The 22539-nt window shown below is 37.5% G+C and overlaps 2 protein-coding genes across 6 annotated transcripts in view; one reads left to right on the top strand and one right to left on the bottom strand.

The window, feature by feature from the left end:
* Positions 1 to 21756, top strand: part of LOC110834074 (Supervillin) — a 138091-nt gene extending 116335 nt beyond the window's left edge. For all 5 annotated transcript variants that reach the window (XM_087350297.1, XM_022072866.2, XM_087350296.1 and 2 more), the window contains exons 15-30: positions 4556 to 4883; positions 5551 to 5652; positions 6392 to 6563; positions 10112 to 10269; positions 11674 to 11909; positions 12329 to 12676; positions 13430 to 13765; positions 14179 to 14304; positions 14722 to 14872; positions 14974 to 15240; positions 15637 to 15809; positions 16538 to 16661; positions 17881 to 18081; positions 18345 to 18640; positions 19456 to 19611; positions 20148 to 21756. In XM_087350297.1, coding sequence (XP_087206423.1) covers positions 4556 to 4883; positions 5551 to 5652; positions 6392 to 6563; positions 10112 to 10269; positions 11674 to 11909; positions 12329 to 12676; positions 13430 to 13765; positions 14179 to 14304; positions 14722 to 14872; positions 14974 to 15240; positions 15637 to 15809; positions 16538 to 16661; positions 17881 to 18081; positions 18345 to 18640; positions 19456 to 19611; positions 20148 to 20234 — 3261 coding nt within the window. In that variant the 3' untranslated portion in view covers positions 20235 to 21756. The remainder of the gene's footprint in view (positions 1 to 4555; positions 4884 to 5550; positions 5653 to 6391; positions 6564 to 10111; positions 10270 to 11673; positions 11910 to 12328; positions 12677 to 13429; positions 13766 to 14178; positions 14305 to 14721; positions 14873 to 14973; positions 15241 to 15636; positions 15810 to 16537; positions 16662 to 17880; positions 18082 to 18344; positions 18641 to 19455; positions 19612 to 20147) is intronic.
* Positions 6859 to 8952, bottom strand: LOC110834075 (uncharacterized). Its single transcript, XM_022072873.2, has 4 exons — positions 8849 to 8952; positions 8456 to 8614; positions 7635 to 7790; positions 6859 to 7253 (listed from the first exon to the last, which is right to left on the bottom strand). Exons 1-4 carry the CDS (start codon positions 8906 to 8908, stop codon positions 7092 to 7094), a joined length of 537 nt encoding a protein of 178 aa, XP_021928565.1. The 5' UTR covers positions 8909 to 8952; the 3' UTR covers positions 6859 to 7091.
* Positions 21757 to 22539: the final 783 nt, after the last annotated feature.

Raw genomic sequence — 22539 nt, forward strand, 5'->3', positions numbered from 1 at the left:
TGTGTACATATTTTATGGAAGGCTACTACAAAGCTTGGCCTGTCCATTTCAATATGATATTGACTATTTTATGTACCAGTTGCAACTCTCTTGAATTTATATTCATCCGTCTTTTGTTTGTGTTGATGACGATGGATGGATAGATAATAAGTATATTATCTAAGAATCGATATCATCTGCGTTGGGTTATTAATATAAAATTAAGTGATGTAATAATTACGTTCTGTGAACTTGAAAATATTGGGGGGAAAATGGTGCAAACGTATCGGAAGGTACTGTCTCGGCTTTCGCCTAGAAGGGCTGAGGAAAACTATTAAAACCCTCAGAATTGTCGATGGACTGGCCAAGATTCGACTTGGAGATCTTCCAAGTGCAAATCTGAGCCATCCTCATCTGTGCTTTTCATGACGGCAATTGGGGCGGAGTCAGCCTTTGCTGAGATAGGGTGTTTTCAAGCAACGTCTGAGGAAAACCACGAAGGATGAATGTTACTACCTTCATGGATTTTATCTACGATCTTATGAAATGTTACGGTGCTAAGTGTACTAAACTGATTTCTGGATGTTGTTAGTTATTGTAGCGAGTCTAATTGCTTTAGGTTAATGAAACTTTTAAAACTTCGAGACAGACTTTTTATACAGCAGCCGTTGCGTGTAGGTATACGGTGTTTAGCCATGGGGCGGAGGGAACAGGTAAACGGACGTCATAGCACTGAGTGTGACTACTATCTTTGTAACTTCATACTTGGCACGAATTGCCGTGGTCGCCGGTGAATTTATTTTTCTGTCTTAGTCACAGTTTTAAGTTGAAAGTCGAGAGTTATTTTGCTTCGAGTGTTCTACAGCATCAAAATTCTTCAGCGAACTTGAGTTCTTGAAACGTATTCAGATTCGTTAACTTTGCAATAACCGTTGATTTGTGAGTGAGTTGTCATATCTAGTGATTTTACAACATTTAACGCAAATACCAGTGCAACTAATTGGAAGGAAGTGACTTTCATATGACCCCAGTGTCTGCTTGAGAATCTAATTTTCTTTCTCATTTCCTTATCACGTAATTGGGATCAGGTGGTCACCGTGATATTGTCGCTGGAACTGTCTCTTCGTTGTGTCAATTTATGAAAGTCTGCATAATAATTATCAATACCTGACATGTAATTCGGAAACTGATAGTTGTTTATTGTATTTTACTGTTGCCCTGTATTTTATTCACGTCTTTATCGGAATATGATAAATAAATGTTCGACTAATATAGTTATGTTTGCGAGCTGTGAGTCACGAGAAAAGCGATTGGTCGTGACGTATTTTTAGCTGTTTTTTTTGTCTAATGACGTCTGCAATGTTGATAGTTTCTGACTTATTGTGATCTGTATTGAGAAATATATGCCTTTTTCTTGGCATAATTACAGAGAACAGGCACACAATCACAATCTGAGACAGGCGCCGAACGGATCTTTGCATCATCTGTCTGTGCTTTGTGATTGGATTCAGTTACCCTGTAACGGAACTTCTTTTGCGATTCCTTAGGTGTCCGCGGCCGATGTGTGTTGTTGAAGATGGGTTTTAGGGTTTGCGTTTGGATATTTTGAAAGTTCGTCCGTTTTCTTAGTTCTTCTGACTTGTACCATTTATGTTTTTATGTACTTCTTGCAGTCGTCTAGTCGATCTGGAAAAGCCAATCTACGTTCTATGATCGACCACCATGCATTTTCGATCACGAGGCAGTAACACTTAGGCCTACTTTTATGATCCCTTGCATTGGCAGGAAGTGTTGAGACATGGCGGAAGTTCTCGCTTGTGGATGGAAGCTTAGGCTAGCCGCGTAGTGGAAACAACAGCATTGCTGATAACTGTGTTGATTTGTTTGTAGGAAAACTGCACGATCCGTAATTTACTGTTTCCAGAAGCATCGAATCTTCACTTGTAGTTAGGAAGTGGAAGTGTTAAGCAGGATATGGGGTCCCCGAGTTATAAAGAAACTTGTGGAAACAGTGAAAATGATATTGTGCCTCAGAACTCAAATAAATGGATTTAACCAGTGTTTTAAGGCTGTTAAACTGGACACATAGATCATTGTCTTTTGTGAGTATGGGGAGGATTTCAGTTATATGGAATATCCACAATCTGAGAAACAGGAATAATTTAACGTGAAGGCTAGAGAAGTGGATAATTTTTCGGAGCATTGATTCTGTGGAAGAACCATGATCCGTCCTCACAGTTTTTCAATTTGTATACTGCGTATATAATAGCCAGTGTCCGTCACGGTTGACTGTGCAAGTCTTCGTGTGATACGGAAAAATTTAAATTAAGTTCTGATTGTGGCGACTTGTAGCAAGAAATACAAACGACGCTACGGTGGGGTCTGGCAGAGTCTGGAGTCAGGGTGTCGATTTTGTCAATCGCCACGAAGACATTTCGTGTACCTTACAAACAAAATTGCATTGCTCTTGAACACAAAATAAAAAGTTTTTTCTAATCGACTTTTACGGGTTATACGCTAGGTTAGTCACTTTATAAATGTCCTTCGACGAGAATTAGCAGACCGAAGAATATGAGTAGCAGAACAAAAGCAGGTTACAAAGTTCTTTGCACTAGTGACCGTAGTCTGCTGACTTGAATACGAAACGTCATTTATCAGAAAACTGAACACAATTACACGGTCTAGAAGAGATTATCAAAGCAGCTGTTAGACTGTCGTGATTTTTTGTTGCAATAATTTTCCGTTTTTCACAGTTTCCATCATTTCATAAATGGCCTTCGATGAGATTAGCAGACGAAGAAAATTGGTTAACAAAACCTAGGTAACATAGTTCTGTGCACCAATAACAACGATAATTCACTGCGTCGTGATATTTCCACTGACGCCCATTATCTTGCAGTAACCCTAGGATTATAATTGATTTGTTCCTACAAACGTCACTGCATAGCTGATAGATGGTAAGTGAACCCGCCACACGTCCTCTTTTTCCGGCGTTCTGTGATAACCCAAGAGGTCTGTTGGTTGGCATTTGTTTGAACTTGTTGTTCATGAAAGCCTTGTAAGCCGCAGACAAATCGTCAGGGAGCGTATTGGTTAGTTCTGGTGATCGGGTCTCTCTTATTGAAGCTAACGTATTGTTTCTTTGCTGACTGGTGCCGTCAAAGATGTTTTCCCATGTTGCAGAATTGATATTCTTGGGAATTATAATTGTGCTCTGGTGCGCATTGATGTATGATGCGGTATTTAGAAACCATGCGGAGGAAGTGTTTCAGTAGTGTGCGCGCGTAATCGTTTGATGCATCGAAGGATTGTTCTGCTAAGAAGGTGTTGGAAATGCTGCCGATATTGAGGGGTGGGAAAAGTGACAACTGCGAATTTACTGTAGCTCTCGTCACCTAATTTTTTTATCATGTTCTGAATGTCGTCTTTACAAATGTGAAGATAAATTTTGTGATTTGAGAAATGATCACTTTGTTGTTTTTATTTGTATGTCGGATGAAGCAACAAACGGCGATAATTAAACGCCAGTAAAAGTTTGTCCCGCTATGCGCCATGTAGGCGCTTGGGGTGAGAGGAGGTATAGTTCCTCCCGCCAGTAAAAAATTAAATTGTGATACCAACTTAGAACAAAGGACACCATGGGTTACGGTTGATGAAATGAGCCAATAAGGGTGTGAACATTTTCACAATGTGGGGTGTTCCCTACTATCAAGTTACCGTTCTGAATGTATAAATAACTTCCCGATAGGAATTGCGAATGATTTCTAGAGATCGCAATGGAATAACGGAACGTCAACGCTGAATTATCTATCCTTGATATATAATTTGCAGGAACTCTTTATACCAGAATACCGAGAATCCGTTTGCATGTGCGAATGACATTTTGAAAAAATAAATAAATAAAAAGATTGTCTCAGGATAACGACATTTTTAACAAATTTTGTATGATTTCGGTGTTGTCCAGATTCGATTTTGCGTGAGGTCTTTGAATCGGTAGACATTGGACACTATGGGTAGTTTAAAAAATTCTGGTTATTGAAAGTTTTTGGCTGTTTATTGATTAATTTATCTAAAATGGCTGACATGGAGCTAACTCTGGAGAATTATGATACCGATGTACTTCTTTGTATAGTATCGATTAAATATGGCATCGACAGGATATCATTTCACGTCACAGTGGAATCGAACTTGAGATCTCGGTTTTGGTTTCAGCTTTCGGCTGAGTAAATGGTGATGATTTCTCGTAGAGACTCTTGCTTTTAGAATGAACGCTTGTGAAGCAATGTGAAATAGAATAAATTTATCAAAGAAGATAATATTAATTATGTGTGGAAGATCTTAGTGAACAAATGAGACAAATTTCCAGAGATTTTGTAGTATCGATATAAAGATTTGTGATCGTTTATTGTGTGAAGACAAGTTTTGGTCGATTATAGCAGCAACGCAGAAGTGGAAGATACATTTTACATGGCAGTGTGCGTTTAAAAGAAACAACAGAATGTGGTGGTTCCTGGTGGAATTTATGATTGGGGGGCTGACATTAGCAGTGGTGTATTGCATATGGCGGCGTTTGCAGGAGATCCAAATCACAGCAGAGGATGAGAAGGCGGTGGAGATAACTGAGGAAACACCGGGTGGCGGGAGTATCCTCGCGGATCGGCTCGGCAAACTTGATGCTGCGACTCAGGGATGGAAGAAGCGCGTGGGTCCTACCGATGCCGTCCAGTTTTCGGTGGCTGGCCGCATGATGATGGAGCACACAAAGAGTTCAGCGCCGACCTGCGCCGCCGACGTTGCGCTCACACCAGTTGTGCCTCCTTCACCACCGTCACAACTTTTGGGACATTCGTCCGCCGACAGGAAACGGAGGACGCCTCGAGCGGAACGGTTCAAAAGCAAAGCTGGTGAGTCAACTTCCTGTTTTTGGTACGCGTCAATTTCATCCAACAGCTGGATGACCGTAGGTTGGCAATCTCATGTACGCAGAAGATGGCTGGCTGTCTTCTGGATTGTAGCTCCGTGTAGTTTGGTATAAGAGTACCAACGTTTCAGAGGTTCGTGCTGCCCGCATCATCAGGGCAAACGTTGGTAAACTTCTACGAGAATACACGGCGTTACAACCGAGAAGACAGTCATATTCGTATCCACCACTGTCAGAACATTAAATCGTGCACGTACAATACTTCAACTTTCTTCCTCTTCTGAATTAAAAAGATTCGTTTTTTTAAATTTTTTATTGGGATACGTTGTTGTATTCATTCATCCATCCATCATGTATTTCACTTCCTGAACCCCTTTTTGTGGTATGAAGTATCCTTACTGCAACATACTGATAAATGCGAATTTGTAATATTCAGAACAGTTGTAACTGTCACTTTTCTTGAAGGTTAAATTAACTCTTCTGTTTGTCTTATATTAATCCTTGACATTTTATTAGATATCAAAGGAATAAAAATGTGTTTTGTACAAGTTTTAAAGCAATATCTAATGATAATATAATTTATAAATTAATTTGCATGTTTTATAAGTAACCCAGTATTGTTTTTTATACTGGTTTGTGTTTGTCGACAGTATTACACAAGGAAGTCTCATCAACTCCTTCGTCTCCTCAAAAAGAAATGCTGGTCCTTTTCAAGCGCAGCGTATCTGCCCCAGGAGGAAAAGATGAAACAGGTAACCAGTTGGATGGTAGCTCATTCACACCTAGCCTTCTGTTTAACGAATGTCAGGGTCCCTCTGATGCAGGTATAATTTTCTTTCTAAAATCTTTTTAACCTGAAAATTATTCAGTAAAATATGACTGCAGTGTAATTTAAACTTTAAAAAGTACAGTGTCCCCCCTGATTAGCCAGTATTTATGAAACAGATTAGACAGATTTGTACTTGGTGTAGAATATTTTGTATAAAATGTCAGTCACTTGTCTCTTATTGATTTAATTGTAAAACCGCCAAGATTTTGTGGCATACAAGTTAACAGGTTGGCATAACAGTAACATGTTTGGAAGTATTTTTGGTTTTATTTCATTTTTCCACACATACTCAAGGGATATTCATTTTGAAAAATGGCAATCTCTTTACAATGCACCATTCATAATCAGACCATCAATTTATTTTGTGTTGAATAATTTCTGTAGTTGATATATCTTAATTAAATAACCTCTGAACCATTATTATAAAATGTTAAAATACTTTTAGCTGTTGTGGTGTTTCATATCTGTGGTTTGAATTGGATGATATGAGAAAGGATAAAAAATGGCATACAGTAGGGATCTGCTATTTTCTTTCTCATGTTGTGTAATTGGCTTATTGGCATTTCTAAGTTTTTCTTTGAATGTCTTACTTTGTCACTTGTGATGTCATAACTTGTTCACATGACATGTTACAAAATGTAATTATTGTTAATATTTCACAGATCAGGATGGTTCACTGTGTCGTCCCAAGGTGGTCGTCCCCCGGTTAGATGATGAGACCTTTACATCATTTTTCAGCAATAATATCTCCTTGACATCAAAGCCTCAAAGTTCAGAACAACTGGACATTTGTGTCGAGGACTTGGACCAAGTTGTCAGCCATTCCAGAAAATTGTAAGTAGCATTATATAACTACAGAAATAGTTGACGTGAAATCACCATCTTTCTTTAATGTGGATAGTACTAAATTTATTATGAAACTTGTCAGGAACAGCCGTACTTCCCGTATTTATCCTATGTAAGTCTGTTTACAAGCATATGTATATAGCCACCCTCCCATACACAAATACAAAAGCAGAAATATCTGATATCAGAATGTACTTTTAATTTTTGTAGTTTTATCTTAATTTTGAGTTTTACATTTGGACAGGAACATGTTATCTGGTTGTAGAATGGATTCTTTACAAAGTTGCCTTTCTTCCGAAATATATTCTTTGTTTTTGTTATAGTACATTATGGAAGTGGAAAAATGTCATGTAAGTTACATGGTTTATTACAGAAATAATATGACATTTTGGTACAGTTGATATAATTCCTTCTTTAAAAATGTGTGTCTCATTTTAATTAAGAGACACCACTTTCAGGACTCTAAAATGCAATTGTTATTGTCAGCTATCATAATCATTTGGTACATGTCAGTGTCTATATTAGCTTATTTGTCCTCTGAATCTGTATATCAAATAAGAATTCAAGAACACATTCATTGTTGACAAATTGCTGGAAGACATATCGCCAGTATTCCCCAGGTACCTGTTCTGGAAGTTTTTCTTCATCAATCACAAAATTTTCTATCTTGAATGTGTTCTGTAAAAAACAACAAAATTAACAATCATATAATGGGATAAATGTCTCATTTGAGATGAAATGTAAATGTTCACTTGCTCGCAGCAATATAAATCACATGCAAAATTTGTCAGTGTCTGTGGTCTGTTTAGATTCAAGATTGTTTTAAAGTTCGTTTGATTTTTTATAGATATTTCAAAATATATGACTGACGTGTTTGTAAAGAGCTAAATTTAGACATTTAAACTCCAGTGTCCTTCTCGCTCATAGCTCCAAAATCCGTTGTCAGGTCAGTGACATGTTATGAGCAGTAGCTGGTACCAGGGTCCATCAAGGCAGCAAACATTTCAATTTTGATGCATTATCATTACTTGCTACACAAAAGGAAAAGTGTGAACTTACAGCTGTGATGGGGCATTTATCCGGATAGTTACTCTGTCTTATTATGCCCTCCATGAAATATGGATCACTTGTAATAAAGTCACACCAGGTTTGGTTAATATGCACGACACTTGTTTGCCACTTGTTGTTTTGCAGTTCATAACTCTGAATATTGACCTGTAACATAAGCATAACTTATATTTCATTTATTGATATAATGTTAGATGGCAATTAGTTAATTTAATAGCAGTACTTCTATATCTGTGTTTTACTCTTTCAAAATGAAAGGGTTATGAAGGATTGTGGAATATCTTCATTCTCTTATCATTAATTATAATATGGTGGCCATATGTAAGCAAATATGGCAGATTTCTTTATGGAGAACATGGTAAGTAGTTACAAAATTGGTTAGAATTAACACCTAAAATACCCTTCACATTGTAAGTTATTCCACTGCCATTTACACTACAGATGCCTCTTTTTAGAGAAAAATCATAATCATTTTGCATGAGATTATGGTTATACAAAGCATCTGCTAGTAAGTGGCTCTGCTGATAATGTACTAAAACATAAGTATGCTGCTTGCAATTATGGTAGGAGTGAGTATGCATTAATTGTGACTGTGGTAGACGGAAGGTGATGAAACGGCGTGAGTATCAGTGATGTTATCGTGGCCAAAATGCTAAGTCTTGGTTAGAATTATGGTGTGTAGCAGACATGAGATGTTCTTGGATATGCTTGAGACAATGTGTCAAATGAAACTGATAGTTTGGTAGTGGGGTTGTGATTCCTATTAAAATTGGCTCCTCCCTCTCTTGCCATGAACTATATTTAGAACTCACTGTAGTATCAGTTGGAAGGTCTTGTAGCAGGTCCATAACTGCATTTATCGAGTCGGTCGTCTCATTGTACTTGTTTATCTCGAACTCTGTGTCTTCACTGTAATACCCCGGATGAACATGTTTCAGTTCTGTACCTTTGATAAGCACGTGGTAGTTGCGCTGCAAGAATTGTTATATTACGAAACATATTCTCCATTTTATCCAGTATAGAAATCATCTATGGTTTAGCAAAAGTTTTATGTTTAAAATCAATTAATTAAAAATAGGTTAAGTGGAAAACTGCTTTAGTAAGACCCATTTGTACAGGTACCCCATACACAACAGGTAAACAGAACAGATTTTGTACTGTTGGGTATACGGAATTGAAAAAGTGAAATAAAAAGGTTACTTTACCACTGCATGACTTGCTGAAACCATACACAAAAGCAGCAGACACAAGTTGTGGAATGCCATGATGTTGATCCTCTCCAGAGTGCTCTGAAGCTGACAGCATATGAACTTATTTATATATGCTGTCTCAGCTTGATGACAGGAAACTGAATAAACATGGTATTGAGCTTTTTAAAATTAGATGTGTCAGGTGTTTGAAAATTGATTACCGGAACTTCATTTTATTACATAGATTCAAGAATCAGCTATGTGGTTGACATAAATGCTTCATAATTACATATTTCCAACTAAATTTTGTCAGAAAAAATACAACACTTTCGTGTAATGATGTCATTTTTGGGGAGCTAAGAGTTATCTGAACCTGTAAACGTACTGTCCAAATACAGCCCTTCCAGTGTACTTGATAAGTTCATTATTCTAGTGAGATGATAGGCAATCTGAATGTACTTGTACATTTTTTGTTTTAATTATTTAAGTACTGGCTGTTGAGGTTTGAATTTTATAGAAAGTTTACACTTGCTTAAAATGGGCACTTGTAGTGTGGGAGAATATATGTGTAGCTTGTGCTGCTTTTAATTGGTTGACTCTGATTATTTATTAAAATTTTTCAACTGATTAGGTTATGCTACTATAAAATGTACCACTTTTGCATGCACATGAAGGATCTGAGGAAAGTTTGATGGTATCAGTTTATATATACAAAACAGGATCATCATTAGTGTCATATGCCAGTCTCATTGCTTATTGGTTTTGTATACCATGTGAGAAAATGAAGTGAGGTGTTGGTTGAATGTTATCAGATTCTGTTTCCTGTTTACAGTTGTGTTGCCTGCTTGTGTCGTGTAATGTACCATTACTAATGTTTATTTTAATCTTTGGTGACTAGGTCATGTATGGACTGGCTTTCATACTACCACATTTCTCAAGTATTCGTAAATTTACTTACAAAGAAAATAAATAGTGTAAAACCTGTTATTGAGTCTACAAGTATAATATTTGTGATACTCAATATTTATTATGAAGAGGACATAGAGAAGTGAATTTCTAAATGTTTTTAGGGAACCTTATGATAATGACAGCAGTTTTTATTGTTTCTGTAATGTTACATATATTCATCATCCTCCCCTCCTATTTTTACAGGATGTTTAGCAGATGTGAACAATGATGGGTATGTAAATGCCCTTTCTTTTTCTGACTAAATCACAAAAACTTACATTATAATTGTTATACTAATAATGTTTGAATTGGATTTTGTTTTACTTGCAGGTTGGTACAAAAGCGTACTGTTAGATTTCAGCGTAAGGTCACGTCATCCCGCAATCCCATCAAGGCATTGGCAGCGCGCACAGATTTGCGGGATGAATATGTTGAAGTGCGGTCAGGAGTTGCAGATAAAGAACTCAAGAGGCTGAATATTGAGAAATGTGAGTGCTCACTAGGTATAACCTGTTCAAGGTCCCCAGTGAACAATTTTAAACCCATTGGATACCAACAAAAATGTTCAGTAATCATAGCATGCTCATAGACACGGTGGTCTAGCTATTAGAACGCTGGCCTTGTAATCCTGGGGTCTTGGGTTCGATTCCTGGTGGTGACAGAATTTATAACTTGTGTTGGGCAAGGCCGTGGTCTAGGCAACACGGAGTTTTCCTCCGGGGGCTTCCCCGGTTTCTCCGTGGCATCCCAACAATTACTCCATTCACACACAGAAGAAGGCAATGGCAAACCACTTCTGGATCATCTGCCAAGAACGTATATGAACAGGTCCCAGTCCGAGAAAAGGTTGGAAGGATCCTGTTCATATGGACCTGTCGTCAGACAGAACACTAAAATAATAATAAATAATCATAGCATGAAAATACAAGAAACACCTCCAGAAATATTCAAGTAACCTTTTTGAATTGTAATTACTGTAATTCAGTAATTGCTGTTATGATCAGGAAAACACTTTCGGTCTGTATGTGACATCATTTATATTGTCTAGGAAGTTACTTGGAAACAAAGACTGAAAATGTGTATGTGGAAATTTGTACCATACTTTTTCACAGTGGATAGGGCATTATTTGAAGTGGCTTAAAATTAAGGATGTCATAAGTGCATAGGATCTTGAAGAAACAGTCCCAGTGCTTAAAATTAAATATGAAGAATGGTAATAGTATGTAAATAAAAGACATGAAAATGGATACGAATTTGGAGAAACATATCTGTAAAAGGGGTGAGAAGTTTCAGAAACACATTGCTAAAATATTAAACTGTATGAAATCATAATTTTGTCCACTGTTTTTTTTTTTTTGATGTGAACCTTCGTCTCACATTCTGATGGAAGAACTAAGATTTAAGGCATTTGAAATGTATTGTGTGTGTAAAAGTTAGGAAGAAGGCAATGTAATAAGAGAATAGATAAAATTCTTTCAGATCTTGTCCACTTCTGAAATGTAGTGAAGGTAATTGTTCAAAGGATTAGTCATAAACATTGAATTACACCATAATCAGAAACCTCTAGACTTTTATAATTTGTGTTTCTACATTATTGTTGCTAAAGGCTTAAATCAAGAAGGTTAAGATGAACAGGACATGTAGAATTCAGGCATCAGTAAAGAATGAATACAAAATTTGTGTTGTGAGATCTTGCAGAAAAGAACCTCCTGAAAAAAAATTAAATAATTGGAGGGTAACTAACATTCAAATGGATTTGAAGTGGATTGAACTGGCACAGAATAATATCTTACTCTGAAGTGTTATGGTAATAGTAATTGATTGGTCAGGCTCCAGAGCAGACTGACATTGCACAGGGAACTTTGTCAACTGCATAGACTTTTCTTTTTCAGTGGCAAAGAACTCGCCTCTTGCAGTGGAGGCACTAGCTGGCCTGGCAAGCAAAGAAGACTTCACAGCTGTCTCACTTAAGAAGGCTTCTTCACCGTCAAATGGTAACATGTTGCCATACAAAGACTTGATGCTACTGCAAGTGAAGGGCCGCCGACATGTGCAGACAAGACTGGTTGAGCCAATAGCAAGCAGTATTAACAGTGGGGATAGCTATGTGCTTGTCACTCCCACAGAGGTCAGTATTACTGATAATGAACATATGAATTAGACAAGTATGTTAACTGTTATAAGAAACCATAAATGTTGAAATGCTTATAGAACTTTCTCCTTATAAAAGTGGGTAAATATCAGAATTAATACTAATTTGTACAGACATTTTTTTTATATGGAACTTAGTTATTAATAATACTACTTACAAGTCTGTTTAGTCACTCAAGTGTAAATTTTTGTATTAAGTAAATAGTCATTTAGAGAATTCCAGTCTCTGAGTTCAAAGTTTTCTGTTTTCTTCCCATGTGCATTTTAAATCTCTGGAGTCTATGATGTAGCGTTGGTTGCTGTGTTAACGTCTGGTTAACATAGGATTACTGATGTTATGTTTGCCTTCTACATGGAAACTGCTTCCTAATTATTGTTGTTTCACTTTACCCACAGGTGTATAACTATATTGGTCGATATTCCAATGTGATTGAACGTTCTCGTGGTGCAGAAGTGGCCTTGAACATTCAGCAGAAGAAGGATTTGGGTTGCTTAAGTTCTCGACAAGTGCTTACTGTCTCAGAGGAGAAGGTGACTTGTTCTAGCTCACAAGTTGAGAACTTATGGAAGCTGCTGGATGGAACCGGTTCAGTCTCAGGGGCAGGTCATCCTGATGAAGATGAGTTGTATGAATCAGCCATCATTGCCACCAACATGGTGTATGAAGTCCAGGATGATGAACTTGTTCCAGTAACTGAATACTGGGGGACTATACCGAAAATAGAGATGCTGGATCCTAATAAGGTACAGGCATCTGTATTCTGTTAAAATCAGTACTGGAAATAGAACAGTTTTGTGTCCTACAGACTTGTAAATCTAGAGCAAGTTATGTTTTTTCACAAAAATTTGAGATTCATATCTAATAGCCCAGTAGGAAGTACCACTTATTTTTTTTAAATAAACAAAAAATATATTGATGTAGTCTTGAAGTATGTAAATTCATACTAAAAATGTGTACCAGCTACACTTGTTCATGTTTCACAATTGTAATTTCAAAACGTTATCAGTAGCATTGCACTAGTTGTTGTATTACACATGACTAAAATTGTGCCATAGAAATGAAGTATACATACCTCAGAGTTGGAAAATTAATGGTCCATTGATGTGTTATATATGAATGACAGTAGCATCTCTTTGAAAGTGTAAAAAATATAGGTGTTGACCACTGGAAAGACCCAAGATGGGGTAGAGATACCATGGTAAAACCCACATTGGTTTAAGTATCAATTTATTGTTGTTATTTGTGGTGATAGTATTAATATTATTGTTATTCCCACATTGTGCATGGGATTGAAAGGATATTATATTCTTGAAACAGATTTTAGTAAAGTTAGTAGAGTCTATTTGCACATTTAATGACAAATTTCTTACATTATTTGTGACCTGATTTTCTGCTTCTTTATGAAGTTTATATAGGTACTGTTAAACATAACTGAACTGATCAGATATTGATGTAATTTGCAGTAGTACATACTTTAAATGTTTACTTGTTCACAGATCTTGGTGTTTGACTTTGGTTCAGAGTTATATGTGTGGAACGGAAAGAACGCACCTCTAGACAGACGTCGAGTGGCAGCGGGTCTGGCCCAGGAACTCTGGAATCAGGGTTATGACTATTCTGAGTGTGATGTATGCCCTCTCACAACTGCTGCTATACTTGGAAGGCGTGATGAGCCTAAAGTCAGTAGTAAAGGGACATCCCGTCCAGACTGGGCTCTTCTTGCCAAGGTAACACAGCACATGGAGACAGTGCTCTTCAGGGAGAAGTTCCTTGACTGGCCTGACTTCTCACGTGTAATAAGAACCAAGAGCGGAGATGATGAGGAAAAGCAAGTAAGAACATCTTTCATGTTTCTGACTTCTGTAATTAGTAATAAGAGTATAAAACCAGTATTACGGCTTCATAAATTACAGACGTGGTAGAAGCTTTTTTCACTTCATTTTGCATAAAATTTGGTTCGTTTCTAAAAATTGTACTTGCAAGGCTTTTTTGTTTGGTGCCATTTGTACTTTTACACTGGCTGTAAATGATTCTATAATACCTTGAGTGCTGGCAGTGAATCTGATTTTTATATAAAACAGGTGCTATTGCAGTTTCTTCTTACGATATTTGGGATCTGATATAAATACATTCATTTTTAAAATGTATGAGAACCTAATTTTCCAGTTGCTCTGTGTACATCCATTATTATATAATTGGCATTTACATTAAAAGTATTTTGTAAATATTCACACTACTGATGCAGGTGGATGCAAGCATTGACATCAAGCCATGTGATGTGAAACACATGTTAACACCCAACACTGGTGATCCTGACCTGGAACTGGAAGGAAGTCATGTTGGCCGTGGCTCCCATTATTATGACAGTGAGGTAATTATGAATTATTGACTACTTCAAATTTAAATGTAATGTGATAAATTTACATTGATCTACATAATATAATAGCAGTGTGAAGCATGGATGAATATTGCAATGTGGTGCTTGTTGTGAACTTAGTTCTGCTTAGTATGGATCTCCCAATTATTATAGTGTCTTTTGTGTCCAAACTCTTCAAATAAACATAACCTTCACAACATAATTTTGTATTTCTTGTGTATAGAACTGAAATCTGAATAACTTAATAAATCCTGGCAGGTAGTGTGCATGCAATTCAGCAAATAATTTTATAAAATGGAAGTGTCAAAACAAGGTACATTTAGAGTTGTAGGTTCCATGCTCTTATACTGCAGTACTCTGGTGGATTTTTATATTTTAATTCTCTAAATATGGTATAATTCTTTGCTACAGACTCATCGTCATTATGAAATCACAACACTGGGTGTTTCTGTTTGGCACATTCTTGAGTATGAACACACACAGCTCCCAGAGTCGTCTGTAGGACAGTTTCACAGTGGGGACAGTTATGTGGTGCGCTGGCTTTATACCATTACTGTCACAGGTAAGTTAATGGTAGCTCAGAATGTACAGCAGAGATACATAGCAACTTTATTAACGTCATCTTTATTAATACCAACACATCTTTCATATGAATTCGTATAGGGCGAGAGTTAAGTGGACAGCCATCGCGTCACTCAATGTTGGGCCGGGATCGGTGTGCTTACTTCTGCTGGCAGGGCAAAGAAGCCTCCCTGAATGAGCAGGGTGCAGCTGCTCTTTTGACTGTGGAGCTGGACCGGGAGAGAGGACCTCAGGTGCGAGTTGTTGAAGGCGTGGAGCCCCCAGCATTCCTTGCTCTATTTAAGGGAAACATGGTTGTACATTCAGGCAGGAGAGAAGATGGAGGAGGGGACTCTCAAGAAATTGAGGGTTAGTTGAATATCACATTAATTTTGTAATAGAGCTGAAAGAATACGTACAAATGAATTCATATGAATTTGATGAAATAACTTTGGTATGAGATGAGACTGGTTATCTACTTACAGGTTTCTGCATTTAAATTTCTTGAAGTGCAGGTTGGGTATGAAAGTATTGTGGATTTCGTGTCAGCTAACAAGCACTTAAAAGTAAAGCTGTACATAAGGAAATATATTTTCTCTAACAAAATAATTACCTTTATAAATAGTTTAATTTTTCTGACCTACTTACAGTTTATCATCCCTAATCAGACAGTCTATGAAGGAACAATAATTGAAGTAACATGAATATAAATAAACCATAAGTTCAGATTTGAATTAGTTTGAATTTGTGTTCTTATACCTGTAGGCACTTGGCGGCTCTACATTAGCCGAGGGGAGCTGCTACAAGAAGGTATTCTAGTTGAGGTACCCTGTTCTGTTCGCCAGCTGCGCAGTAGAGCATCATTAGTCTTGCTGAATACTGCTACTGGTACCATATTTGTTTGGCATGGTGCAAAGTCTCAACCCCACTCTTGCAAGGTAGAGTTACATTACACCAGCTGAGTTGTTGAACAAAACAGTTTTCAACATGGCAAAATGAAGTTCGTACCACCTTATTTCCTGAGTCAGGTGTCTTACTGACACTTGAATTCATCAATTTCACACTGAAATTTCAATCAGCATTTATAGTACTTGCATTATAATTGAAATCCTGAAACACATTATTGAAAGGTATAAAACAGTATAGCACAGTGGTATGTGTTTTGAAGGTGCCTGATTTTAATTTATCATGGACCAGCTATACTGATAAAGGTTTTCCTCCCTTCTACCATACTCATGCCAGAATGATATCTTAAAATGAGCCATAATTACCTTCTGTTCCATCATTCATTAGCATTCTGTCACATCTCAGTTCATTGCTTTGTTAACCTGACCAGTTGATACAGTTCATATACAATAGATTAACCAAATAAATAGTTATGGATAGACAGAGTAGTAACGTATATGGCTGCAGTGGCTTGCCATTTTCACCCGTCAGTTTATGGCCTGTGCGTGCCTCTTCCCATTTCTCAGCACCCATCACTGACTGTGGGTAACCAGACTAGTAGTCTCCTCTTTACACTCCCCTCTGCTTGGCACTGATGTGTTTTCCAAGCACAGGAAGGAAAATGTATTCAGTCAGAACAGAATGAGAAGGATAGTTTGAGTTCCCATTGTAATTAAGAAAGGGCATTGAAAAGTTGACATTAATTTTATATGTTTCACAGATTGCTTTGGCAGCAGCAAAACAGCTTAAGACTTCCAGGCCAGCAGAAGTTGGATTTTCATCTGATATTGATATTGATATTCAAGAACTATGTGAGGGTTCAGAGACAAACTCATTTTTTCGAGGTGAGTTTCATTGTAACCCTAATGTTAAAATAGTTTGTCACATTAGACTGTAGTGTCTTTGCTGCATGATCCAACTAATTTCTTGTGTATCAGTGATTTGTTAATGATTTTGTAACAGTTTGTGGTAATGGTTGAATTATCATACAACAGTCTGGTTGAATATGTCCATTGTCTGAGGTAAATTTCATATACACAACATCTGAGGAGTTGATTCGACTTCTTCAAATGATTTGTTGCCGTTATACTGATTGATTTTATTGTTTTTGTTACATATACTGACTGCTGGCAATAAATAACATTCAAAATAAAAATAATATAAGCCGTCTGTAAGAATGATGACCAAGTACCTAAAAGTGTAACTACAGCTATGTCCAAAAATGTTGTAAGTCTATATGTTACACATAACAGACATTGAACTACGTCCAGCATATTTGTTTAATGGTCAGTGGTAACTACATGAACTACCTGCTGTGAGATTGTATATCAACATTTTGCTTGCAGAATATATTTATGGGATTTACTACATGTAATGGAGACACATTGTTTTTTCTTTAAGACAGGAACTGAATGGTACTTGGAAAATGTAAACATAAAGAGGAGAGATCTCTTGCCAAATCAAAAGGTCTGCAGAACAAATTTGCAGAACAACTCCGGATGTTTTATCCAAATTGTGAACTTCTGCAGTGCAGATCTGATATTAATCCACAGTGAAGGGCTGATGTTGGAGCATTTCAGCTTAACCAGTCAGAATCAACATTAATAGAACTGTGTGCTGCTTGAGGATAGTTGTGTGTCTTTGATGAAACAATGGATGAAAGTAAATTAACTGTATGATGGTTTTCAAAGTAAAAATTTTTGTACACAATTTTTAGGCATAATCATAACACAGATTTCACATAAACTGAACTATGGATATTAAATTAATAACTCTTTCAAAAATAAGTTGGGATATTTTTAAAACTAGCATCATACAGAATTTCAAATTCCTATGTCAGCTGCTTCAGTTGCTGATTCACTTCAAATATTCCCGTGGTGGCTTCTTTGCTGTGAACAAAGGGAATTAAATGTAATGTCTTCAAGGACATCCCAATAAATATTGCTTTCCAGTATCTTCATACATTTGGGTACTACATACAACACATTCCTTTATTGGTGTCCTTGTTGCCAGCACTGCTGCTGCTTTGTGATATAATTATACTTCACTAATTTCTTTTATCAGCTTTGGGTGGAGCCAGTCGACATCTCTATGTCTCTCTAATGGATAATCCCAAGACATTCAACAAAACTCCTCGCCTGTTTCATCTAAGCAGTATGTCAGGCACATTCTGCTGTACAGAAGTTTTAGGTCCATACCGCAGTTCAGAAACTGTTACTTCTTTCCCATTTCTTCAGTCAGATTTATATTCTGCCAGCCAACCAGGTAAGCGGTCATGTAGTTTCCAAGTTTGATAAAAATTTGATGTCTGTAACATGTTCTGTTAAATTAGGTGTGACTAAGGAAAACTGAGTAATCGGTTAAGACTCTAAGAAAACGCACGACATTACATGCACAGAAGTTGAAAATGCATCGTGGCCAGATGCCAGACATGTCTAGACTCATAACAGTTTATGTCTAATGAACTCAAAACTCAGTATAGTATGAAATCAGGTCATCCAGAAATTAAGTTCTTGTATTTATTGTAGCTCTGTTCCTGCTGGACAATAGTGCAGGAAATGAACTGTGGCTGTGGCAAGGCTGGTGGCCTGACCACCAAGGGGAGGAAACTGAAGGCTGTGATGCAAGGGGCTCGGGTGCAGTGCGATGGCAAGCTGAACGACGCGCTGCTATGCAGACTGCTCTGGACTACTGGCAGCCACAGCATGAAAACAGGGACACTCCAGTTGCTTACTTGGTGTGGGCAGGACTTGAGCCACTTCAGTTTACCAACCTGTTTCCTATCTGGACAGATAGGGATGACATAGCAGAACTTAATATAAGGGTAGGTATTTCATTCCACCATTATACAATCAAAGGTGGTGTATAGTTATAGGCCTGAAACAGATTGATGTCCACATACAAATAAGTCTTCAGGTAATTGATTAGGATGTGTTCTTTACACTTTAGCATAAGGGAAGAAAACACTATGGGCCCATTGATTTGTCTATCATGTCTTTCACCTAAAATCTTTCTGTGATCTATTGGTGGTCACGGAAACGTTCTGCCCTATAACAAATCAAGAATGGCTGATCAGATTTTCCATTAATTTGTGGAAACTTATGACAGAAAGGAAACTACCAGAAATACCCAATTGAAGTCTTGTTAAGGTACCTATTCCGACATATTATGAGATCAGTTTTTAGTCGTAGAAAGGAATACAAGATGAAAAAATTCAGATATTAGACAACACTTAAAAATTTGAAACCTGACAGAAAATACAGAACAACAAATGATACATTGGTAGAAAAATATCATTAGAATGGTCAGTGAAAGACTTCCAGAGTCCATCCTACATTATAAAGCAATGGTATGCTCAGAAGAGGATGGGGTGATCCATCATCATCAAGGTAGACCTAAAGCCTGTTTAATCATATACAAATCTTCGTAGGTTGTCCTTCCATCTTCTCAGGTGTCTGATCTGTTCATTTTCCCTCCTGGCAGAATAGGCTTTGAAGGACTGATCCATATAGCTGAATCAACATCACAAGTTTAGCCTTGGTGTCTCGGTGACTGTATACCTCTCCCAACTGTGTGTGCTATCCATTGCAAGATTTAATGAAAGCTACATGTTTGAGCTTCTTGTTGCCTGTGTCATAGGATGGACGGAAACCTGGGGAAGTTTTGAAAGTAGAGGAGGAGCTGGCTAGACTGACTCGTTCCACATATCCTGTGGCGCAGTTGCTGCAGAGACCCCTACCAGATGGAGTGGATCCAACTCGTCTGGAACTGTATCTGGACCCACAGCATTTTCAGGTAAAAACATACAAAACTCATTCACATGAATCACACAATTGCTTAGATTTCAAATTTTTTTTCCTGAGGTTTGGTGTTATTAAATACCTCTTATAATGAAAACTGAACTATTGTAATGATTTGATTGTGTGTAGTTTTGTTATAATAATGATTGAATACAAATGTATGAAAATAATGTAACCCTCAACATTATTCCTTCAAGTGCGAATCAGATTTCCCCTCACTCTTGCATATTTAACTGCCACAGGCATGTAAACATGATCTATCCATTCTTCCATTATGATATGCTGTGCTATTTTGTTTGTGGCCAAGGAATGGAACAAAAAGAAAGTTTTATTCAAGCATACATAAGTAGGTATTATAAACTAGTACTTTGATTTTTGCAAGATAAACAGAAATTAAACAAAACAAATATGGTAATGTGTTGTCTTTTGTTTTATCTTGCAGGTTTGAAGAGCCTTAGTAAGCATCATGACTTATTTAAAATGAAAATGAAGAAAGGGTATGTCTGATATCATTCTTATTGGTTGTTATAGGAACTGCTTGGAATATCTAAGGAAGAGTTCTTGGATCTGCCTACATGGAAACAAACCAAGATCAAGAAGGAAGTGGGTCTGTTCTGATCATTGGCCTACAATCTTGTAAGATAATAAAATATGTAAATGTGGCAGTCACAAGCCATTGACAGAGATTGTATCTCTCCTTGAGTAAGCCACATAATTTACAGGGATGATGTGGAAAATATTACTTTCATTCACCATGCAAATGACAACCATAGAGCTTAATTTTATTACATGAATTTTGATACATACATTTACAAATAAAAATTGAAGATATTTCATGTATATGTAGACAATTATGAACCTTCAAATGCTTGTATATTTGTTAATTGTTCACTGAATGTGCCCATTTTAACCAACATTATCATAAATACTGGCTGTGGATGGCATTTTACTGGGAGAGGACAATATGTATTGTTTGTAATAACTGTTTCATCATCTTTTGCACCTTGAAAGTCTTAAAGTTTTGTTATTCACATTGGAATATGATGGCCTCATAGTGACTTTCAAGATAATGATCTGTGTCTAAATTGGTTGACTTATTCTCCACGACCTTGCTCAATGGCACAGAAGACTCACTTGAAACTGTACCAGCCATGCAGTAACCTGTGAGTTGGGGTAGTCAAATTTTCTCATGTCACAGCAATTACAGCTGGGTTGATCATTGCATGTTTTCTTTGTTCCTATACAGATGAGTGAGGAGGTGTGTGAATATTGTATAAAGTACAGAATGTGTCTCTGGTGCAAGTAGTAGCACTGTGTCTCAAGTAATCCAGCAATGATGTGGTGATAACAGGCTGCTGATATTGTATTTGTGTGTGTGTGTGTGTGTGTGTTCATGCGTGTGCGCTTGCGTGCGTATGAAAGAGGCAATGAACTCTGTGCCACATCAGTAAAGCATTTTGGTGTTTAAGGTTGATTCTTATTCCTGTGCCTTTAACACAAAATTATGGTTTTACTTTGTAAGAATAAAAAATGACGGGAACCAATTGGCATTGGTAACTGTAAAGCTTCTAGTCCCTTATCTTGACTTCTCTTTTTAAACAGCGGTATTCTAATTCCATTAATTATGTGCAAGAATATGAATTTTAAGAAGTGTGATTATTGCCAATGTTGCCTTATGAAAATATGCTTCCTTTTGCTGTATATCCTGGATTTTCAACTACTTCATGTATATAATGACCTATGTGTATGATAAGCCAGTTTAGTTAACAATGCAAGTATGTATTTGAGGAATTGATTTGTGCCAAATTGTAACATACTTTCATTTTATAATTATATTATCAAAAGAAACTGGAACATTTACATTTAATGCCTTAAAAGATGTACATTTTCAATATGGCATGGTGACTTACAGGCAAGGATGAAACTAGATACTGTTGCTCTTTTGACTTTTGTCGGTCAGGAGTTGCACTACAGTGCCACTATTATATCAAGAAGCTGTGAATATTAACAATTACAGATTTTTTTGGCAGAACTGTGACATTCATTCTTATTTTTTGTACATAACATTTTCATTTGTACAACTAATATAATATTTAAGTTATGCTTAATAAGTTAATAAAATGTAATTTACACTGCAGAATTTATTTACATTCTCTCCTCCTTTTGCGCAAGTTAATGTGGGTAGGCCCCGATCAGACTGTCCCAAAGCTACAGAAAATGGGAGAGACTAGTGTACAACCAACCAAAAAGCTAACTGAGGGCGGAGGCCTGCTCAAGCGCAAGCATCGTCCCTACCTAGGTGAAACCATTCCTGCGCACAAGGCGCATTGCTGGAAATGGTAAAGGGTCTTAATATAAAAAACGGAAATTTTGCTAACGCTAGCGGGGTTTCGTCGTGGCGGGAGCCTCGACCATTCAAACTGGGATCTGTTGCTGCTGATGGGAGGTTATCCTGTCAGGCAAGTTGTCCAAAGGAATTTGGTTGGTTGGATCTCTGGGGTTTGAACCCAGAGAGGGAGGGGCCGTTTCGGCTGAAGGCCTCTGCGGCACGGGGGGAAGATCATTTCAGCTGATGGCCTCCATGATGGGGGGGGGGGGGGGAGGAGGGTGGCGGGCCGTGCCCCTATTAAGTTATACCCTGGCATTCGCCTTACAACTGAGGAAAAGCACGGAAAACCTCAGTCAGGGTAGCCGAGTAGTCTAACCACTCGTTGTGCCGACTTGGCCGTCGTTTGGGGACGGCCTCGGCTGGCCTGCTGAACATCGGTCGCCCTCGGTTGCCCTTGGGCGACCTCTGGCAGCCCTCGTTCGGCACGAGTGCCTCCCGAGTTGCCGGACTAAGGGGTTCCCCACACCAGCTAACCTCGAGTCAAATCTCTCAGTCAGTGCTCTAGACTAGTGTACACAAGTTTCATCACCCTTA

This window comes from Zootermopsis nevadensis, unplaced genomic scaffold, assembly GCF_977971745.1.
Source record: "Zootermopsis nevadensis isolate Lab colony 2312 unplaced genomic scaffold, Znev_1.0 Znev_ptg000017l, whole genome shotgun sequence".
Lineage (NCBI taxonomy): Eukaryota > Metazoa > Arthropoda > Insecta > Blattodea > Termopsidae > Zootermopsis > Zootermopsis nevadensis.

What these genes read in the sequence shown, in the direction of transcription:
- LOC110834075 (XM_022072873.2), bottom strand. Translation starts at nt 8,908, where the DNA reads ATGGCATTCCACAACTTGTGTCTGCTGCTTTTGTGTATGGTTTCAGCA. An exon ending in TTTCAGCAAGTCATGCAGTG is followed by an intron (nt 8,615 to 8,848) that starts GTAAAGTAACCT and finishes CAATTCTTGCAG; the next exon opens with CGCAACTACCACGTGCTTAT. An exon ending in ATAAATGCCCCATCACAGCT is followed by an intron (nt 7,254 to 7,634) that starts GTAAGTTCACAC and finishes TGTTTTTTACAG; the next exon opens with AACACATTCAAGATAGAAAA.